Source organism: Rutidosis leptorrhynchoides, chromosome 2 (assembly GCF_046630445.1).
Source record: "Rutidosis leptorrhynchoides isolate AG116_Rl617_1_P2 chromosome 2, CSIRO_AGI_Rlap_v1, whole genome shotgun sequence".
NCBI classification, from domain to species: domain Eukaryota; kingdom Viridiplantae; phylum Streptophyta; class Magnoliopsida; order Asterales; family Asteraceae; genus Rutidosis; species Rutidosis leptorrhynchoides.
Window position 1 is genome coordinate 676,905,375 of NC_092334.1, and position 21,351 is coordinate 676,926,725.

General features: G+C 32.3%; 1 protein-coding gene across 2 annotated transcripts; it reads right to left on the reverse strand.

The window, feature by feature from the left end:
• Positions 1–1,324: 1,324 nt before the first annotated feature.
• On the reverse strand, positions 1,325–10,968 carry LOC139893956 (polyadenylate-binding protein RBP47C'-like). Of its 2 annotated transcripts, none has more exons than XM_071877162.1 (8): positions 10,868–10,968; positions 10,618–10,701; positions 5,016–5,360; positions 3,429–3,909; positions 3,296–3,351; positions 2,609–2,739; positions 2,430–2,526; positions 1,325–1,816 (listed from the first exon to the last, which is right to left on the reverse strand). In XM_071877162.1, the coding sequence occupies exons 1-8, from the start codon at positions 10,868–10,870 to the stop codon at positions 1,655–1,657; spliced, it is 1,359 nt and encodes a 452-aa protein (XP_071733263.1). In that variant the 5' UTR covers positions 10,871–10,968; the 3' UTR covers positions 1,325–1,654. The 2 variants fall into 2 exon arrangements, with proteins under 2 accessions (XP_071733263.1, XP_071733262.1); XM_071877161.1 differs by having other exon boundaries at positions 5,016–5,408.
• Positions 10,969–21,351: the final 10,383 nt, after the last annotated feature.

Below are 21,351 nucleotides of genomic sequence, written 5' to 3' on the forward strand. Positions count from 1 at the left end.
TTTCTTGTAAGAAGAAAAATAGCAATACAAGAGCAAAGACGAATTTCGTTCATAACTGAACAAAATCTTCCTAGAAGTGAAAATTTTCTCGCAGCATCTACTCTTTTAAAGAATGAAAACTTACAATTCGAAGTAATTTAGAAAGTGACATATCGACATTCCCTTTATGTACACTTGTGATGAGAATCTCAAAAGAAAAAATTACATTAATTTGTGGGGCATGGTTCATAATCCATATACCTTAATCTCATAAGGCCACTTGCAACCATCCGTGACCCACCTCCGCCACTGGCCGCCACCCTCTCACTGCCACCTCCAGCAACCCGCCACAGCATCCGCCAGTGACCCCTGCAACGGCTCTAACGAGCATTTTGGTGGATCCCACTTATTTATTTATTTTTTTCTTCTTCTTCTTTCTCCTTTTCTTCTATTCTCTTCTTCTTTGGGGAAGATGAGTTTATATATTATATATTATTTATTATTATTTATTATGTATATATAAATGATGTATTTTATATTATATTCACATTTTACATTGATTATTGTTTTGTATTTAATAAATAAATGTATGTATTATTTATTTAATATAATGTGCTTTTTATTTATAAATTTACTTATAAATAATGTAATGTTTTTATTTTATTTAATAAAATGTTATTTGTTTTATTTAATAATTTAAAATTGTTAACGTTTGAAATAAAGTATGATAGTGAGTGTTTAGTGAAATGAATGTTAAAAGATTTGTACTGATGTGGCGTCGATGTGGCAGTGAAAATGTATGTGAAAGAATTGAACGATTGCAAGTGGCCTAAAAAACAATTATATCGATGTTATAACTCACACGCTACTTCAAAAGACAAAGTAGTGAAGTACCACTCATAAATGATGTACTTTTTTTTTTTTTTTTTTTGAGAAATAAAATAATAAGTCAATCTTCAAGAAAGGCCAACTCCAAAAGTTGACATCCCAAAAGTCAAAAGTAAACGGAAAAGGTTTTCAAACGTGTGCTAGTCATCATCATCAATTTGTGTTTATTCGAAGAATACGAATCAAGAGGTTATAATGTATATATATTGGCAAACATACCACTATAGCCCCTCGGATATGATGTAAAAATGTAGTTTAAAAAAAAATTATTTTAAGGTCAAACTTTAAGAAAGTCCAACTCCAATAGTTGACATGTCAAAAGTCAAAGTAAACGGAGAAGTTTTTCACAGAACACCAAAATCTGATATAACTGAAATGATTCAAAGTAGAACCTCAAGGACTGCCAACTAAAACAGCTGACTAATTCAAAAAGTCAAACTTCATCTAAGATCATATATGACAATAGCACCATATAAGATTATTTGATATAGCTTATTAAAATATCCATAATAGTCCTTACAGTTGATTAAAATTCCACACATGTCAAAAGTAACACATTTTTAATCAACTGGAACCCTAGAAACAAATACTAGTACTACCTGATCATGTAGTCAAAATTCAACCACCACTCCATATTCAGAGGGAGGATAGAGTTGGGCGCAATCTACACTCCCAATAAACACACTACAAAGAGTTTTATGGAACACAAATTTGTGACCATTTTTTACTTGATGCTGCTGCTATTCAGATACTCTGCTGATTAATTAAATTCAGACAGACACCTAGATTAGCTTACTTGCTGTTGATGAATGCCGTACATCGGGTAGGACCCGTATGCAGCAGCGTACATGCTCGGGTCATGTGGTGGTGTCATAGCATAATCGTACCCGTCGTACATTGGCCCTCCATAGTATGCCCCTGCCCATTGGTTCCCAAAGTCGTTTCTCAACTGCAAAATTCAAAAGAGATGGTAAGGGATAAGCTTTTCACTGGAGTTTGTAAGATGTGTGGGTCAGGCAAGTTAGATAAAGAGTCAGAAAAAGTACGTGCTAAAACAGGCCAACAGGCCATTTACAGTACGGGTTGTAAATGGTCTGGCTTGAGATGGGTTGACCCGCCCGTAAGAGTTTTGTCCATTATTTATAATTTATAAGTAACTAATGTTTTACTTATTATTAATTGTAACAAACAAAAAATCTCGATAGAAATTCAAAAAGCTGTATGCAATATAGAAGTTTTGACAACTTTTAACCTGTTTGGCCCATGACCCGTCGATGTTAACCTATTTAGTTATGGAAAAGTATGCGAGATAAATGCCAGCCCGAATCAACAAATTTTTACCTCTGTTTTGTAGAATGTATGCATTGAGCAAACATAATGGAAATTCATATTGGAGATGTTTGAGTTTAAGGGAAATCATGTAACAGAAACATAAATCGAAATGTTATGAGAAGTACGAAAGAAAAAGTTCCATACCTTTTGGACATCGTTCGAAGTGAAAGTCTCACACTTATAATACAAAATCTACTTGATTAACCTATGTTGGGGTTCAAGAGAATTACCTGCTTATTTGCTGGGTTACGTCCCCAAGAAAGTCTCACTGTTTGCTTCCCAATTGTCGTCCCATTTAATTTCTGCAGTGCCTCTTCGGCATTATTTCTACCAAATATGTGTTAGGAAATGTGACAAAACAAAAGATATAAAACTTACAAAAAGGCTCAAAATTGCAAGGATTGTGTACCTGTTGGCGAATTGTACAAATCCACATCCTTTTCCAATAGGAATTTTCACTGAAATTATGTCGCCATATTGAGAGAAAGGCTGCCTAAGATCCTCATCACTTACAGTTGGGTCAAGCCCTCCCACAAATATCTACATCGATGCATGGGTTAGTCGTATACCTGCCCATACTCTCAAATTTGGTGGGTCAAGCATTTGGGTCAACTGAGTCTTGAAAAAAAGCCTATTAATGTAAACCCGAAACCTTAAAAAAGTCCAATGGGTTTCCCTCCGACCTATGGGGTCCTACACAAAATGTGAAGGAACAGGTCCAATGGGTACCGTATAAAAACCTGGTATCAATTCCTAAAGCTCAAAAAAGAAATAGAGATAGGTCTAATGGGTGTTGTGAATGGGTCAAACGGGTCGAGCATAAATATCATAACGCGAAGAAAGTTAAACTGAAAAATGAAACTCGAAGCGATGAAAAAAAAATCTGACACATGACCGGTCACCGAACGTGACCCACTTGGACCCGTATAAAAACCTGACCTGTTTGACCCATGACCTATATTAACCCAAAACCGTTTTGACCCGTTACCCAAATCGACCCAACCTGACATGTTTTCCAGGTATTTCATCGTCATAAGTAAATAAAAAAAAATGCCATTTTTAATGAACAAACAAGTCACTAAAATATTGTACTGACCGTAGTGTTATTAGAATCTCCATCAGAATGAGATCCACCATTTGACATGTAACCACCTACCATAAAGCAAAAAAAAATTAAAGTTTACACAGACTGCATTTTAATAGCTAGACTAGATTGAATAAACATGTACCTTGTGAACCATATTGTTGTTGGTAACCAGACGATTTACGTGGAGTAGCAGCACCAATACGCATAGGCCGGCTCGAACAATAAGTTCCATTCATTTCAGTCATAGCCTGAGTCCTCTCACTATCATCACCAAACCTAACAAAACCATAACCTTTCGAGCGACCAGTATTTGCATCAATGACTACTTTAGCAGCTTTCACAGATGGATATTTATTAAAAAAAGTTTCATGTAATAAAGTGTCAGTTACATCTGCAGCTAAGTCTCCTACAAATATCGAAAGGTCAGAACCGTTATTTGAACGCTTATCACCCATGCTAAATGTGGCCCAGTTCAATCTGAATGGTTGTTCTGTATTAGGCATAGCAATGCATGTATAAGTCTGCAAAACCTTCTCAGCAGCAGCATGTGAAAAAAACTCCACAAATCCATATCCCTCTGAAAAACCAGTCTGTTTATTGCGTATCACTTTAATTGAAGCAACCTGAAAGATTAAAAAAAAATAATTTACGATGACGTTTTTCTGCAGATTTAAGAATTTAAGTACACACAGATAATATTATGCATTCGATCTTCTACATTACAATCTATCCGGGACAAACAAAAATAGTAATCTGTACATGTATGTGCATTTTAAACACTTAAAAACGTAATATTGACATCCTTTTGATTTCTCTCTATATTGTGCAAATCTTTATCCGTTAATCTTTTTTATCCTTTTTACGATTATAAATGTGAACACGAGCTCTGAAAACGCTTTCAATTTTTAACTATGATTTGGTTAGACATATCTTAATATATACATATGATTCAAACATAGATATAAATCCTTTTTCTTTCAATGCTATCAAGTACTAACACATTAATGCAGTAACATGTAACATTGATGCATTTTGTTACCATAAATGATAATATTTATGTTGATAACCACCTTCTACTCACCAACAATTTTAATACACAAATGTACATGTATAATTAATTTCCATGCCACCGCGGCACCGCTATGAAGCGGTGACCATCGTCAGCAAACACGTTCAATACATATCCACAAACTTATTACATTAGTCAGTTTGACTATAACGACACTAATTAAAAACACACATTAAATTGTATTTATTAAACTCAAATTTTTAGTTAAAATCGAAAAATAAAACGTTATACTCCTGAACGGGCAATGATAGCTATACACCAAAAAATATGCATTAAAGTTTCCTAATGTACTCAAATAATGCACATTAAATCTATCAAATATGTGGTGTAACTATACTACTGTTAAATATAAGGTAATTTATATATTTTTGAAGTTGTTTAAACATAGTATATATGGAAAAAAAAATTAAAAATTAAAAGATTAATTTAATACGTATTACCGGCATATATATGATTATTCAAATTCACAAGCCAAATAGTTAAACCTTAATTGTTATCAATAATATTTAATATCGATATAGATATAGATGTGATAGATAATTTAATCAAGGTCGACAAATAACACAGTTAATTAATAAAACATTATTTTATTAATCAGCAATAAATCATATTTAGCATATTAATAAATACATGTTAAATACAAAAATCAAATTGAATTACCTCGCCGGTAGAAGCAAAACAGCTACGAAGATAATCTTCATCCATCCAATTATGAAGATCACCAACCCAAACAGTCCGGTTCTCTCCACCGCCGCCACCCTGCTGTGGCTGTTGCGCCGCCGCATGATGAAGATGATGCGGATGGTATGGCATATAGTGTGGTGCCATCGGATAATGTCCATGTCCCGGTGACGGCGCCATCATTTGATGCTGCATTACCATCGCCGCCGCCGGATATTGCATCGCCACCCACTGATGTTGCTGTGGCACAACTGGCGCCGTCACCGCCGCTGTTGTAGCAACCACCACCGTTGGCTGAGTATTGGTTTCTTGTTTCTCTTGTTTCTGTGAAGAATTATTTTCAGACTCACCACCGTTAGTAGTTGATTCCATCTTTAAAATTAAAAAAAAAAAAGTCTAATTATTAAATCAATTAATTGAAAAGATGTGTGTGTATGTGAATATATTATGTGTATATATGTTGTTTATACGTATATGTTTTTGTGTGTGTAATGAAAGCGGCGAAATCTGATAGAGAAAAATAAAAGAGATAAGAGTAAAAGAGGTTATGAAAGGAAGTATATCATGGGGAAGCCCTACTTCATTGACGCGTATGAGTTATGAACCGTTTGATTGAATGTTTAGTTGTTTGATCTGGGCCGTTGAATATTTGATTCTTAGCTATGTATAGGGAGATTTCTGTTTAAGTTATGGTCAGCCGCCTTTAGTTATTTTTACTTTTTTTGGTATATTAAGAAAAATAAGGAAACGGGTACACTTACATCAGGGTGAATATTTTTTTTAAAATTTACTGTATTCAATATTTTTACGAATTGAAAGATATGGTATATTTTTACAATTACAAATTATAAAGATTCAGTTCACACTGATAAAAACATTAATGTTGTTACATTGTATATTTATACCCTGCTTTTTGGTAACTAAAAGTGTTTGTATCTTATGTTTGTTAAATTGTTAACTTGTGTCATTATTGGTCTAGATTAGTAAATTCAATTTCTGGATTTTCACAATTAGCATTTCCAATTTCTACTTATTCGATTTTGTTATTTTGTTTATCATTTGTAAATGAAAGATATAAAAACCAACAATTCAGATTAATATAAAAAGTTTACAAAAGCACCCAACGAGTTGTACATTATTTAATGCTGAACTTTAACCTTTGTTTTATAGAGCGATGTGGTTAAGAAAAATTTGAACAATAGTACGAGATCACTCAGAGAGGACTTAAACACCCACGTGTTCATCTTTCACAGTTGCATACCCCCCCCACCCAAAAAAAAAACAACTGTCCAGAAGAAACCTCGGCTCATCCGTGGGCATGGGAGGTAAAACCCCCTACCCTACTGCCCCCGCAACACGATGTGCGGAAGGCACCCTTAGGTGGAATTCAAGGGTAAAGGAAAAACCTTGTGTGCAATGTTGCACCCTACGGGAGTCGAACTCCTGACCTCTCGCTAAGAGAGGCAGATCATTATTACATTAGCTAGAATACAAGGTTAAAAGGATCTATGACTGTAATATTAAGGGGCGATTTTACGTGTAAGATCTTCTCTTATTCTTGTAAATACTACACTAACAACTCAAATATTTGAGGGGTCATAGTTCCCTTTTGTCTTCACAAAGTTTTGCCTTCTTATGATAGTATTTGATTTCATCGTCGTTTAATTTGTTAGTAAAGTTCACACTTTTAATAAGCGTCTGAGAACCTATTTTATGATCATTATATTAATATTTAGAATTTACTTGATTGAAATGTTGATTTAATTTTATAATAAATTCAAAGTAGCATTTGTGATCAATAATTTGATATTAGTATTAGAATATATAACTAGGAATGGCACTAGCTGGTCGTGAACGGGGATCCACTAAACCCATCACCGATACTCGTGGATTTTTTTCAATATGTTATCCTCCAGATCGTCATTGAAGTACTTTAATCAGCGGACATTTACATGTCACAGGTTTACTCGCAGATCTTATATAAATCAAGAATTTTTAAAATGATACAAGTTTTTGTTGTCAATTATTTTAATCTTTTAAAAAAAAAAATTGAAATGACCTAACACTAAATATATCATTCAATGATTATTATTTTAGTTGATAAACTAATTAATATTGTAGTAAAATTGTTTATATAAATATAAATATAAATATAAATATAAATATAAAATGACATAAATATTAACTTCATCACTTATATGCATTATTTTATAGTGACTTATTATTCAATATTTATTAGGGCTTATAACAAGTATAAATTTAATAAGTCTAACAAATTAGTGAATCGGGTTTTCCACGAGCGCGATGGATTGTGAATATTCGTGACTCGTCCATGAACAGTCAGCGAGTATACTTTTTGGCCATACTTGTGCCCGCAAGTAAGATTTTACGATTTATCCGCCATTAATAGTACGGATATTTGTAAGTCACATATTTTTTTTCTCCCCTCTTATCATTCTAATATTAACGCCAAAAGCTATGCCATACTTTTAAAGTATAGATAGAAAATTCTCATATTCGTGTTAATTACCTTTTGAAATTTCATATATAATATTAAGGTGAATTTTATGAATTGAAAAATCTGAAGTTCACCCTATTATAGAGCATTTGACCTAGCTCAAGTGTCAATCAAACCCTTTTTCTCATATTTATTATTTATTGTTAAATGTTGCTTTTCGACTAGTATATACTACGCATATCATCTTCATAATGAAAATTAAAGTAGGTCATTATTGATATGAATTTCGTTCAAATACAATGATAATGATAATACTAATAAATGCCCGCATAGTTGTCATCAGTATTTCAATTTTTTAATAACATTTCAAGATTAAAATAGAAGTTTAGATAAAAATAATACGAGAAACTTTAATATCTAAATTTTATAGATAAAAAGTGTATAAATAAATAATAAATAAAATTGATTTGATAGTTTTGGGTTGAAGTTACTAAACGAATCTAAGCAAGATCTACGGACAGTTGATGTGGCTTTCACATCAGGAAATATGCATAGGTTTCAGCACTACCAGTACGTACCATACACCTAAGACTACTCTGTTTTTCTTTTGATTTCTTTATTTTTTGATTTTTTGATATTACAGAAAAAGAAAATAGATGTCACCAATTTGAGTCTATAATATACTACGTAATTGAACTTTAAGTACTCACCCAAAATGAAAACAAAATCACATAAGTAAACAACTACTCCGTTTTTATAGTTTAGTTAGCATATAATCTAATATTAAGAGATTATTTTGTGTATATTATTATATTATAATTTATATAATTTATAATTTATTTATCATTCTAAATAAAATAAGCTGTAGCATAATTATTTATTATTTATTATTTATTTTAGAAACGCATTAATTATTACTCGTAACAATCTCTCATGAACGCTTTGTAATTTGTTTTCTCTAGCTTCCCGCTAGTGTATTAAAAAAAAATTTATGATGCTGTTCAAAAAAAAAAAAAAAAAAAAATACTCGTAACATTCTATCGATCCCAATTTAGTACGAGAACTTCTTAAAACTGAAAAAATATATGTCCCTTCAATATAATGACCATATTTTAACTCATCTCTATTCCTAGTCCCATAAATGTCTTAATATAAAAGCAAACATTTATATTTATATACTTCTTATATGAAATATATTTCTAAAAAAACACTAAGGTAAAATGTATAGAAACTACAAATTTATGTAAACCAAAGACAATATCAAAGATGGCATGTGCCACAAAAGTTTGGTAAAAGATTTTCTCTTTTACTAAAAGATGTGAATGAGATTATGCTTTTCCATTTGTATATAATACTAAACGTGATGATTATATTATAAACACCAAAATGAAATTTAGGTCAAAGAATATTACTTTTGATCTGTAATAAATTATATAGTTTCATAAAAATTTTCTACAATAATAACTTTCATAGCCATTCTAACAATCAATTAATAAAGCACATATTTAATAGACATCCTTTAACAAAACATCATTTATATTTGACACACCATTATTATTAGATCACCAAATGGACCATCTAAATTATATGCATTATTTTCTTTATCAAAAAGCGAGAAATTTTATTAATATATAATAAATAAAGTATTTATCTATTGTTACCTCTTAAGGTTATTTTTATTAAAAAAAAAATTAGACTTTAGTAATTGTACGTAAAAAGTAGTTACGTAGTTATTTGAGCTAATTTTTAGTGATGTAAAAGTAAGTGATGTATGTCTTGAATTCTTAAGCATAACCCTAAAAGTTATGTTTAAAGAATTCTAAAAAAAAAAATACTCAGTAAAGTACATTGAGTGTATTATGCTATACACCAAACAATTACAACCCGACTAAGAGGTCATGGTGCCCGTCGTCCCCTCCTCGCCGTCCCTCAAAAATCGACGCCGAGCCCGCCGTCGTCCGACACCGCGTCACAGTCACCACTCTCGTCGATTTACACCGTCGCGCCACCGACGGTGTAAAAATTAACCGTTGGACCCGAATGTTTTAATTATTTTGACCGTTGGGAACGGCTGAATTTTTTTCCTTCTTCTATAAATACCCCAATACATTTCTCATTTATTCAACATTTTACTATTATACAACTCATTTTACAATAAATGTAATGTAGTTTATTGAACATTTATGGAATCTTCGAGACGACTTATGAACGACTTATTACGTTATCTAGTTTATTTTGAATTTTAATAAATGTAATGTAGTTTATTTTAAGAATTTCAGTTTAGTATTTTGTTTTTATTATATGAAATTAATTAACTGAAATAAACTATTAAAACTCAATTAAAAAAATAAAAAAATAAAAAATGGATAATGAAATTGACATTGTGGACACCTCCACCATGTCATTGTCAGTCAACTTCACCTTTCATTTTCGACACTGAAAAATGAACACCAAAATGAACTACAGACACCCTGGGCTCTAGCACGAAGTTTTTGGTATATCTGATTTAGATTTAAGGAAACCGTTAATCATGACCCATAAAGCTACAATTAAACATACTGTATTTATCAATTAAAGTTGTTACAATAAAACATTCACATCAAGTAACTAAAAAAGATTAGTAATAAAAAATATTTATTCTTTTTTTTTAAGGCAAACTGTAAAAAATGTGGATATTAATTAATTTAACCAAGTCTAGATTTTTGATCTTTTATTATATATAGAAAGCGGGTTTTAGCCATTCAATTTTATAATTGAAATTCAATCAACAAATCAAAATTTAATATTATTTGTAATTAATATAATATAAATATAAATGCTAGTTTTAAATATAATAAGCATAAATCACTCCTAAAAGCTAAAATCAGCATTCTCTTAAATCTAAAACGACGCAAAGTTAATAAGCTACATTTTAGATATTGCTAGGTCTATCGTATATTAGCTTAGCTCTAAATAAAAAAACAAAGATAAAAATAAAATTATGTACATACCTATTCTTCTTCATATCAATTTTGATAACTGGTACGATAAAAGCGCATTGAAACGAAATAATTCATCCAGGGGTTTATTAAGACCTCAACAAATTAAAATATAATCGTAAATCATTTATTTTAAAATTGATACCTCAACTTCGGAGTTTGCAGAATCCTTTGCTGTTGTATTAACAGCACCTGTATCTTTTTCTTTCGGGGATGATTCTTGTGAATCCTGGAAAAAAAATTAATTAGAAATAACAAAAAAAAAAAAAAAAAAAAAAACAAAAAAAAACAGAGCAGTACTAATTAATTAATTATATTATATTATATAAAATCTCAAATTTCAATAATTTTAATCGTGTAATTAGAGAAGCTAATTAAGAAAATGAAAGGCTTACCATATATGACGGTGAATCTAGTTTACCGTTGGATTTGAAGATGAAAATGCTGAAAATGGAAGGTGAGAGAGAAAGGGTGAGCAGCAGGAGAAAGTGGTAATCAATTTGGGAGTTAGGGTTACTACTTTGGAAGTGTGTCTATTTATATATTTTTATTTTTTATTTTTTTTTGTATATAAATTAAAAATTAGTTAATATAAATAAACTTTATAATTTATATTCTCTTTATGAAAGTGTGTTTAGGTTAGGCCGACTGGTTGAGGCTGTTTAGATCTCATCATTTCATTATTATTAATAACTAGTTATCGAACTCTCGCTTCGCGCCGGAGGTTCGGTTTTCAATGTATTTTATTGCATTTAGTAAAATTATTTTGTGGCTAACGATGATGTCGTTGAAGCGCAACTCGAGTCGAACTAAAAGGTATAACCTGTGAGAGATTTAAATGTTATTTTAAATTAACAATATATATGCATCTCCGCGTTTCGCTATGGAATTGTCGACTTTTAAAAATTTAACGCAAAATCAATGTGTATGAAAAGTACCCCAAATATTTAGCCTTTTTTAAAAAGCATCCGTTTTGCGTATAGCTAGTGACATTGTGTTCCTAAAATTATTTCGAGTTTAACGATGGTATCGGAAAAATTTAACTCGTTGCGAGCGAGAAGATATAACCTGTTGAATATTTGGGTGGAGTTTATTTAAGATTGTTTATGAAAATGGTTATTTGACACTTTACCCACCTGTTTGGGGGGTCGATTTGATTTTTTTTTAAAAGTGTGGGGGGCTTTGTTGGTAAAATGAAATTTAGTTAAAATTTAAAAAAAAGGTGAAAAGTCGAAAATGCCCCTGGTTACTATTCATAAATTTTGTCTGTTAGTTAATATAGTAATTATTGATATTAATATTAATTATATTTATTATATAAGTTGAAAGATTTTGTCAAATATCGAACATAATTTATTTCAAAATACACTTTTTGGAAGAAAAATTTTTTGTCTATTTACACCATTAGGTCGACCACCCTTTGGGTCGACTACCCCTTGACCTGGTCGACCACTACAGTTTTCAAGGTGGTCGACCAACATTCTTTGTAGGAGATGGTCGACTACTTCAAAAAACTCGGTCGACCACCCTTTGAGTGTACGTGTACTGTCTGGAATACGCCGTGATAGTATACTATAGTAGTGATCAAAATCAGATTTTCTATACGCTTTGCACATTTTCCAGTAGTGCCACTCATAACTTTTAACCCTTTTAGACACACTTTTGAGGTTTCCCAACAAATGTCTAGCACATAGTGCATGAAATACTTCTGGAAATACAATTGATATGCCAGCAGCTATTGCAGGTGCCCTGTCAGATATAATGGTAAGATTATCAATACAGCACCCCGAAGACTGTAGAGAGTCTCTTAGATTACCAAAAAACCATGTCCAATGATCGGTGGTCTCTCCTACTCCAATACCGTAGGCTAATGGAAGAATTCCATTGTTAGCATCCATAGCAATAGCAATCAAGTTAGTCCCCAAGTAACGACTTTTTAAATGAGCCCCATCGACTATGATTACTGGTCGTGCATAGTTAACAAACGAACGTGTCTACATATAAAAGTATTGGAACATTGTTAATGAATACGAGTTAAATTAATAAGTAAATAAAGAGAGCATTAAACATACCGCTGCACCAATGGACATGTAACCCATAACAAATCTGGCTTCGTTGTCCGTTCGAATGTTGGTTACACTACCTGGGTTAGACAATCTAAGATTATATAGATAATTAGGTAGTATTTGAAAGGAATCTTCAAGACTACCCCTCAACATCTCAATTGCGTAACATTTGGCTTTCCATGCTTGGTGGTATGATAGACTAATTTTAAATCGCGCAGACATATCAGTCCTGATATCATTCGGTCGATAGACACGACCTTCTTGTTTCATCACCTCTTTCAATATATTCCCTAGGACCTTCTTGGTGGCATGCCTATTGTTTGGAAGAATTTGGGTATTTGAGCAGGTGTGTAGATCATTCAACTTCCGTACTTGAAAGTTGTTGCTATCTTGTACACACCTAGCAGTAATTTGCCATGAACAATTTGGTGATATGCATGTAGCTGTATACCTTAACTTGTCTGAGTACTTTGGTTTTATCTGGAACCCTTCAGTAACACACTTTGTACGTAATTGCTTTAGAAAATCTTCCTTGTTTTCGAAAGTCTGATTCAATTTAACTAGATCTGAGGTTTCATAGATTGTCATTGATCTAGGTTTCATTTCGGGTTGGGTGTTAGACAGTAACGGTGGTATGTTCCAAAATTTATCATCTGGTTGGGGATTATACTTAATTGGCTGGTCATAAGTTGCTTTTTGATCGACGTATTCATCTTCGTATTCATCATCACTATCGGGAACATCATCCTCATCAACTACGTAGTTAGAAAAAGGGTGTTTTGTTGGTTTGACTGGATTCACATTTTCCATATCATCATGCTCGGATTCGCTTTGATCAGATGTAGGTAGGTCAACGATGTAAGGATCTTCCTTTTCTTCAACTTGTGGTTGTTTTGGGTTCAACATATTGGTGTATTGTATTTGTTGGTTGATTTCATCTGTAGTTTGAGTTTGTAAGTTGAAATGATTTACAGATTGATTTTGTATGTTGAAATGATTTGTGTATGGATGTGTATGGTTGCACTGATCATTGTACGGGGGGTTTAGGTTGAACTGATTGTCAGTTTGGTGTTCTAGGTCGTACTGATTGATGGATGACTGTTGTAGGTTGAACTGATTATTGTATGGATGTTGTAGGTTGAACTGATTATTGGATGGATGATGTAGGTTGAATTGATTATTGGATGGATGATGTAGGTTGTACTGATTATTGTAAGGATGTTGTAGGTTGAACTGATTATTGGTCGGATGTTGTTGGTTTAACTGATTATTGTATTGTTGTTGTAGGTTGAACTGATCAGTAGGATTAGTAAGGTTTCGTCCGAAAACATGCATTGAATTCGTAATATCTTCTAGATATATGTGAACGGGTTGATTTGAGATGGCGAAATTCATACAATCATTAAAATCATCTTCATCATCATTGATATCCAAGACACAGTTATCGACAACGTATTTCATAGATATAACTAAATCTTGTGAAACATCGATCCTTTTTAACACATTTTTTAACAAAATCGTACGATTTAAGGGTTTGTTTGGCGCGATTGGAAGTTTCAAAGGTACTCTGGGACAATTAAGTGGCATATAAACTATATGACTATTGACATGTTTAAAATAACCTCCTGAACAAATATATATCTTTAACTTACTCATCACTAAAAATGTAAAGACATATAAAAGTATTACTCACCAGTAAGTGATGACCTCAAAATGACCTCTGAATAACTTCAACTACTAAGTTGTTGTGAATATGAATTTGGTGTGTTTGAATATCGATCAAGTATGGTACTACTTATAGAGAACAAAAGGATAAAAGGATCTAACGTTATCCAATTAAATTCATGAAAAATGGATTTTCTATCCGTAGCTAATAAGGATAAGAAATGTTATCTAAATGTGGGACCTAGGTTGCCTTTTTAATCATGAAAATCATTTGTAGTCGACCACTTCATAGTTTGTGGTAGACTAAAGCATTTTTGTCAAGTGGTCGACCCACAACAGGGTCGACTATAGTGTATTTAGGCAGTGGTCGACCACATTTTACACTAGTGGTCGACCAGTCAAAATGTGACTGTCCAAGCAGTACATTGGAGCCTGTTCAACCTGCTGACTTAGTATACAACTACACACTACAAATACATACAACATGTGCAACACTATATAACCTGTTCAAAATACAATACCAACACAAACATTAGATCGACCTTTTACGTACTTCGATTAGAGATCTAAAGAATGTCCTCCCCATCCTGTGTCTGTATTCCAATGCAACCTTCGCAGTATCTTTCTCAAATGGATAGGTTAGCTCACAAAATACATGCTCCATGTGTATGCAAACCCATACACCACAGTCACCGTAATATCCTGACTGCTGAGGTGAGTCGATATACGTAAATGTAGATGGCATCGAGACGTGTGGTTGAGGAGTGTAGCTAATTACCCTCAAGAACTCTGGCAGACACTTACCCAACTCGGAAACATAATAAGCGCGGTGGTCAATTGATTTGTGCTTGACAAAACTATCATAAATGACGACGGTGAAGTCCTTAAGATCAAGCATAATAAGCACCCAGTGATCCGCATCTTCCAAACATGTTGGGAATAGGACCTACAATTTAAAGTTATACAAATAACTATAATCTGAATGTATATGTCTATGTATATTTAAACTGTATATGTATATGTATAAAGCATTGTAACCTTCTGACACTTCGACCAATATGGGAAAGGGAGTCTCGAACCGTCTGCATAACAAGTAATATCGGGATTGGTTTAATTCGGGTCAAGTGTTACACCCGTTTTAAAAATTCCCATCCACTTAATCATGTCGACGACATGATCGCACATCTTTGACGGTCCTTTAGCGGCTGAAAATCTATTTGATCTAAACGGTAGCTCCACCACAACAACATAGATCCCCAACCATTAATATTCTGCAATTAACAAACACTTAGCCAATCTCATGTTTTCGAAGTTAAATTTACGATATTAATAATAAGTTTATAAAACACTTACAAAGTTATCTAAGTAACCGCCTTCAAATTTGTTGTAGATCCACTCCCAAAACTCGTCAGTGATGAATATAAATCCGTCGGATAGGCCCCGAACAAATACCGAAATGCACTCGAAATGTGGAGTCATCATCTCTTCCGGTGTCTTAGGGCCTTCCAGATTCCTTTCATCATCATATAATGTGGAAGGGCCGGGATAGATAAGTCCAGATCCATGAATCAAATCGTCAACGATTTCTAGAATAACAATATCAGCCACTACCGGAGTCCTCAGTCTCTCCGTCTTCTGTTGTTTTATCGAGATTTCTTTCTCTGTGAAACGACCCGACCCAATCCATATGGACGAATACAATAATATATGATTACATCGCGAGCCATTTGACCTCTATATGATACGTTTTATAAACATTGCATTCTTTTGAAAAGATATACCATAAATGAATATTTAAAATTCAATGTTTTCGACATCTGATGATTTCTACATATAGACAATCACCGTAAATAACAGTTTACAAGAATATTCCGTTGACAATGCAGTCAAAATAAATACACGGTGATTATTTTGCGAATGCAATGCTTCCTCGAATAAAACATGTATGACTTCATGCACATGGTTTCTCTAACATATATTCAAAAAGTGGAAGACTTCTAGGAACCTGAGAATAAACATGCTTTAAACGTCAACATAAAGTTGGTGAGATATAGGTTTAATGCTAGCAGCGTTATAAATATAGACCACAAGATTTCATATACATAAACGTTTTAATAAAAATATTCTAAGTGGTTGAGCACTTGATAACCATACTTAACATTTAATCAATGTCGCATATTCCCTTTATTATGAAATCTCACTACACTGTACCAAGTGTAGTCACCGAAATGAAGTACTGTGCAACCGTTGAATACTGGTCGTCCAGTCCGGTTGGGGTTGTCAGGCCCGATAGATCTATCAACAGGATTCGCGTTTACAATACCACATGTAAATAGTAGTTACCAAGCTACAGGGAAGTATGCCAGTGGCACAACTCAATGTAGAATATATTTTTTTTATCACTTGTGTCCATAACGTAAATCATAAAATGCATGTATTCTCATCCCGAAATATTTAGAGTTTAAAAGTGGGACTATATACTCACTTTTGCCTTGAAGGTATTTAACTCGACTTGGTCTCCGATAAATATCACGAACCTAACCATATATATATAATATATCAACATATTTTCTTTTCAAGTAATCGTTACATATATATATATATATATATATATATATATATATATATATATATATACTTATAATACTTTTAATATTTTCTTAGTCCGTAGTTAGTAGTCCGATGTTAGTGGTCCACAATTAGTTGCTCAATAAAATAAATAAAGACCCCATCGTATTCGTATTGATCAGAATTAATCTCGACCCATGGTACCATGTTGTCAAATGACGTGTTGCGTACATAAAGTACCGTGTTGTCAAATGACGTGTTGCGTACAATCATGAGGTCTTATGATTAATCTTCTAATGTTGTTTACGGGTGGTCCTGAAATATATAAAATCAAATCATAAGTAATTATATATAAAATATCATATTAATTAGAAAAGATATGATTAATTTACTTTATCTCCATATATTTTTGTAGCTAAACTAGCTTCGGATACCCAATCTTGTTTTAGTCGTAGTTTCTTCATTACAACTCCGTTTTTGTTGGTTCAACTTGCCACTTCCTTGGATCGAGTCAAATTTTAAGAATATGAACTGAAAATACCTTAGTTTGTATTCAAAATCACAAGTTATAGGTCAAACTTTGGTAAAACTTATGAAAGTGATCATTTTCCATCATAAAAACAACATTTAATGATCATTTTTTTAAAAATACTTACACTTTGAGTTAAACCATGAAATTTTTATGTAATAACATATTCATAAGAAATATCATTTTTCCAGAATATGAACTTCCAATTCAAAGTTCAAGATGGTTTTTAATTATCCAACCCAAAACAGCCTCCGGTTGCACTCTGACGACGTAGATTCAGTTTTTAAGGTGTTCTTTGTAAAACCAAGTTATATCTTGTTAAGTTAGCATATAATTATGATATATTATAGGCCTTGAAGTGTTTTAAAAGTTAAGTTAGAAGGATCTATTTAGTTTGCAAACAAGTTTGAAATCATTCAAACTATGTTCTTGTTGTTAAAATTTTACAACATAAAATAAGATAGCTATATAATTATGAATCGAACAAGATTATGAACAAGGTTACTACCTCAAGTTACTTGGACAAAGTTACCGTAAGAGATAAGAAAAAATCTTGGAATCAAAGAGTGGTGGAGTTAGATCAAAAGGTTGGAAGTATACTTCTTCAAATGGGTGGTTATTTTGATATGTTCTTGAAAGAGTTTTCTTATGGTGTTTAAGGCTTATAATTGAAGCTAAATGATGGGGAAAATGCTTGGAGATGATCAAGTATGAAGTTAGGAGTATTTTGAGAGAGAAATAAGGGTGTAGGTATGAGAAAATGGAGTGAAGAAATGGTGTTCATTCATAAAAACGTTTTTAGTTTATAAAGAAAGAAAAGGATTCCTAATTTTGTTTTCTTACTAATAATTCATGCTACTTGACAAATCCTAGTTACCTCATATCTAGGGCAGTAATAATGTTAATTAGGATGTTGATTTAATGTATATATACCAATAGTAAATACATATAGAAGCTGGGTATGATACGGGTACATTATACCCTAGATATACGTATAGAAATCTCGAGGAAACGGAATGAGAATTCAAATATAGCTATCTTTTGTGAACATAATTATATTGTTTTATGTATTTAAGTCCTTAAAAAGTGATTAAATACATTATATATACGATACATGTATAAGCATTATAGGTTATAAGTATATATATCAAAGAATGTTACGTATAGTTATCGTTTTGAAAACTTAAGTTAGTAGTTTCAAAATATACTTATAACTCATTGTCATTAGTACACAATGAGATGTTAAACCATCCTTAGATCATGTTAAATATATATAAATACATATATATACACAAACATATAATTATCTTATGTTATATAGTTCGTGATATCATCGGTCAAATTGGACTGTCAAACGTTGTGTAAAACTCTTTTCAAAAACACAAGTCTCAATAATTTAGATTGCTTATCATGTTGGTAAGGTTTAATTTATATAAATATTAATCTCATAAGTATAAAACGATTGGAAAAATCCGGGTCGTTACACTCTGGTATGTCAGGCTTTCTTTTACCAGCCTTTTTTTATCATCTGTGACGGTGTAACGTAAGGAGACATCCTTGCCCTTGCAACCCGACGGTCCCTTTTGCTTTTCCTCACATAAACCGATGAAGCAACCTTCACATTATCAAACATATCTTTCTTGGTTGTTTGAACTTCTACATCTGACACATATCCACCAATGAAACCACCATCATCCTGTCACAGAAACACACAACAATAAAGTAACAGAAATATTCAATATAGTCGACCTTGATTATGGTCGATTATAGTATAAATTTAATATAGTCGACCTAATTAATGGTCGACTATAGGCAATTGTGGTGATAGTCGACCCATTGTAAGGTCGACTACTCCAAAACACACTTCACAGATTATACTTTATATAAATTATCAACTTGCACAATAAAATGAATTATATAATAAGAAATTACCTGTACTTGTTGTTGTTGTTGAAGATTTTGTATCATAGAATGGAGTTTTAAAATACTTGTCCGATGGATGCCTCAAGAAACATGTAAACCCTGCACTATCTTTAGTGTCTCACGTGTAACACGGATGCCAGCCTCAACCCGATCACTCATCACCTTAATCTCCTTGGCATGTTTCTTTTCCTGATCATCTAATCTCTTTGTCTTATTCTGAATCATATCCGTCAATTCCTTCTTCGTCTCATCATCAAATTTCTTCAGATCATCAGCTTTCTTCACCGGGACTTTAGCATCGGGGTTCTTGAAATAGTTTACACTAGCAACCCACCACTCACACTTACCCTCTATCTTGGTGGGCCTCAAATGATTAAGAGGTCGTTCTTCATTAGGGATATCATCCTGTCATACACATACACATATACATATATATATATATATATATATACATATACATACACCTTCAAGCACTGATATACGTATACGTATACGTATACATATACATATACATATACATATACATATACATATACATATACATATACATATACATATACATATACACATACACATACACATACACATACATACACTTCTTGGTATAATTATACTCACCGGGAGTTGCATCAACTCAACGTACTCATTCCAGCCCATGACTTTCTTCTTCCGTTTCCAGTGGATTCCACGAGGTATGCCATCACTTTCCAGCTTTAAAGCGTATGCTTTTATTCGCTGTTTTTATGCCTCCCATATCCACATCTTCAAACAAAAGTCAAATTTGATTAAACATGAGACATATTAATTGCTTAACAGGGTATAAGTACGGATGAATACCTTAAACTCCCAAGTGAAGCCGCTCAAATGGTATGTCATCACCCCCTTTCGGGTTTTATCTGCTGCCCTCTCTTTATAAGGTACTAACACGTGATGCAAACTATTGTAAAGTTTGGTCCATAAGAAAGAACCCCACGGATACTTGTTCATCAAATCAAAGTCCTCTATTAAAAGAAGCATATCATCGTTTACACCATCCCACAACTTCTTACTAAGGAAGCATAAGTTAATTATCAACGCAATGGCGACTATGACCTTATCCTTGTCAGTTCCTTTCAACTCATCATTAAAAAAGACGTCGTGAAACTATGAAAGATGATGGGGACCACTATGTCGTTTACTAAAAACACGAGATGCCATCGAGTGGTCAAAATCGGACCTCTCTTGACCTATCCAATCTAAAAAAGATGTAACCGGACCAAACCGCATCCCGGTAACCAAGTAAAACTCACGTCTACCACACCTAATGACATGATCTCGGGTAACTCGAAACCATAGCTGTAACGACCCGGAAATTTCCGACCAAATTTAAACCTTAATCTTTATATGTTTCCGACACGATAAGCAAAATCTTTAATTTTGAGTCTAGAAAGTTTGAAAACTATTTTCGGATAATCAATTACCCTTTGACTATGCTCAACGATTCACGAACATTTGTGTAAAAATAAAAATGTTGATATATATGATTTCTATACATAAGTGGCATTATATATACTGTAATATATAAATATTAAAGGTTTATTAAATCGTATAATTGATAGTTATGATATAATAAATGATAATATGTTATATGTAATTACAAGCTAATGTATAATTGCTATATTATTATCACCACTTTTATTACTATCATTTTTATCATTAATATTAATATTAATATTAATATTAATTGTATCATTATTATTATTATATAAAGTATATATATATAGTTATATAGGAAATTCGATAAGCATAAATTATTATGATAATGATTTTAAGTTATTAATATAATTATCATTGTTAGTATTATTTTGATAATATTATTATTATTATATATTTGTATTAGTATTATTAACTGTATTATTGTTATTTATATATTTTAAATTTAGTTATTATTAATAATAATTATAATTATAATTATATAAAAAGAATTAGATATTTTTGTAATTGATCATATGTGGCACTATTTGTTTATTTTATTTTTTTGCTAACTCGAGAACTAAGGTCCAAATTCTATTTAACCCGTGAATTCTTTTCTTAACTTTTCTAATTGTTTTCTCCTGCATAAGGAAATTCCCTGTCAATTTCACACTCT

Excerpts from the sequence above, each read along its gene's own strand:
- LOC139893956 (XM_071877161.1), bottom strand. Across the intron at positions 3,910-5,015 it reads GTTTTGCTTCTACCGGCGAG|GTTGCTTCAATTAAAGTGAT; the intron begins GTAATTCAATTT and ends TTAATCTTTCAG. Across the intron at positions 3,352-3,428 it reads ACAACAATATGGTTCACAAG|GTGGTTACATGTCAAATGGT; the intron begins GTACATGTTTAT and ends GCTTTATGGTAG.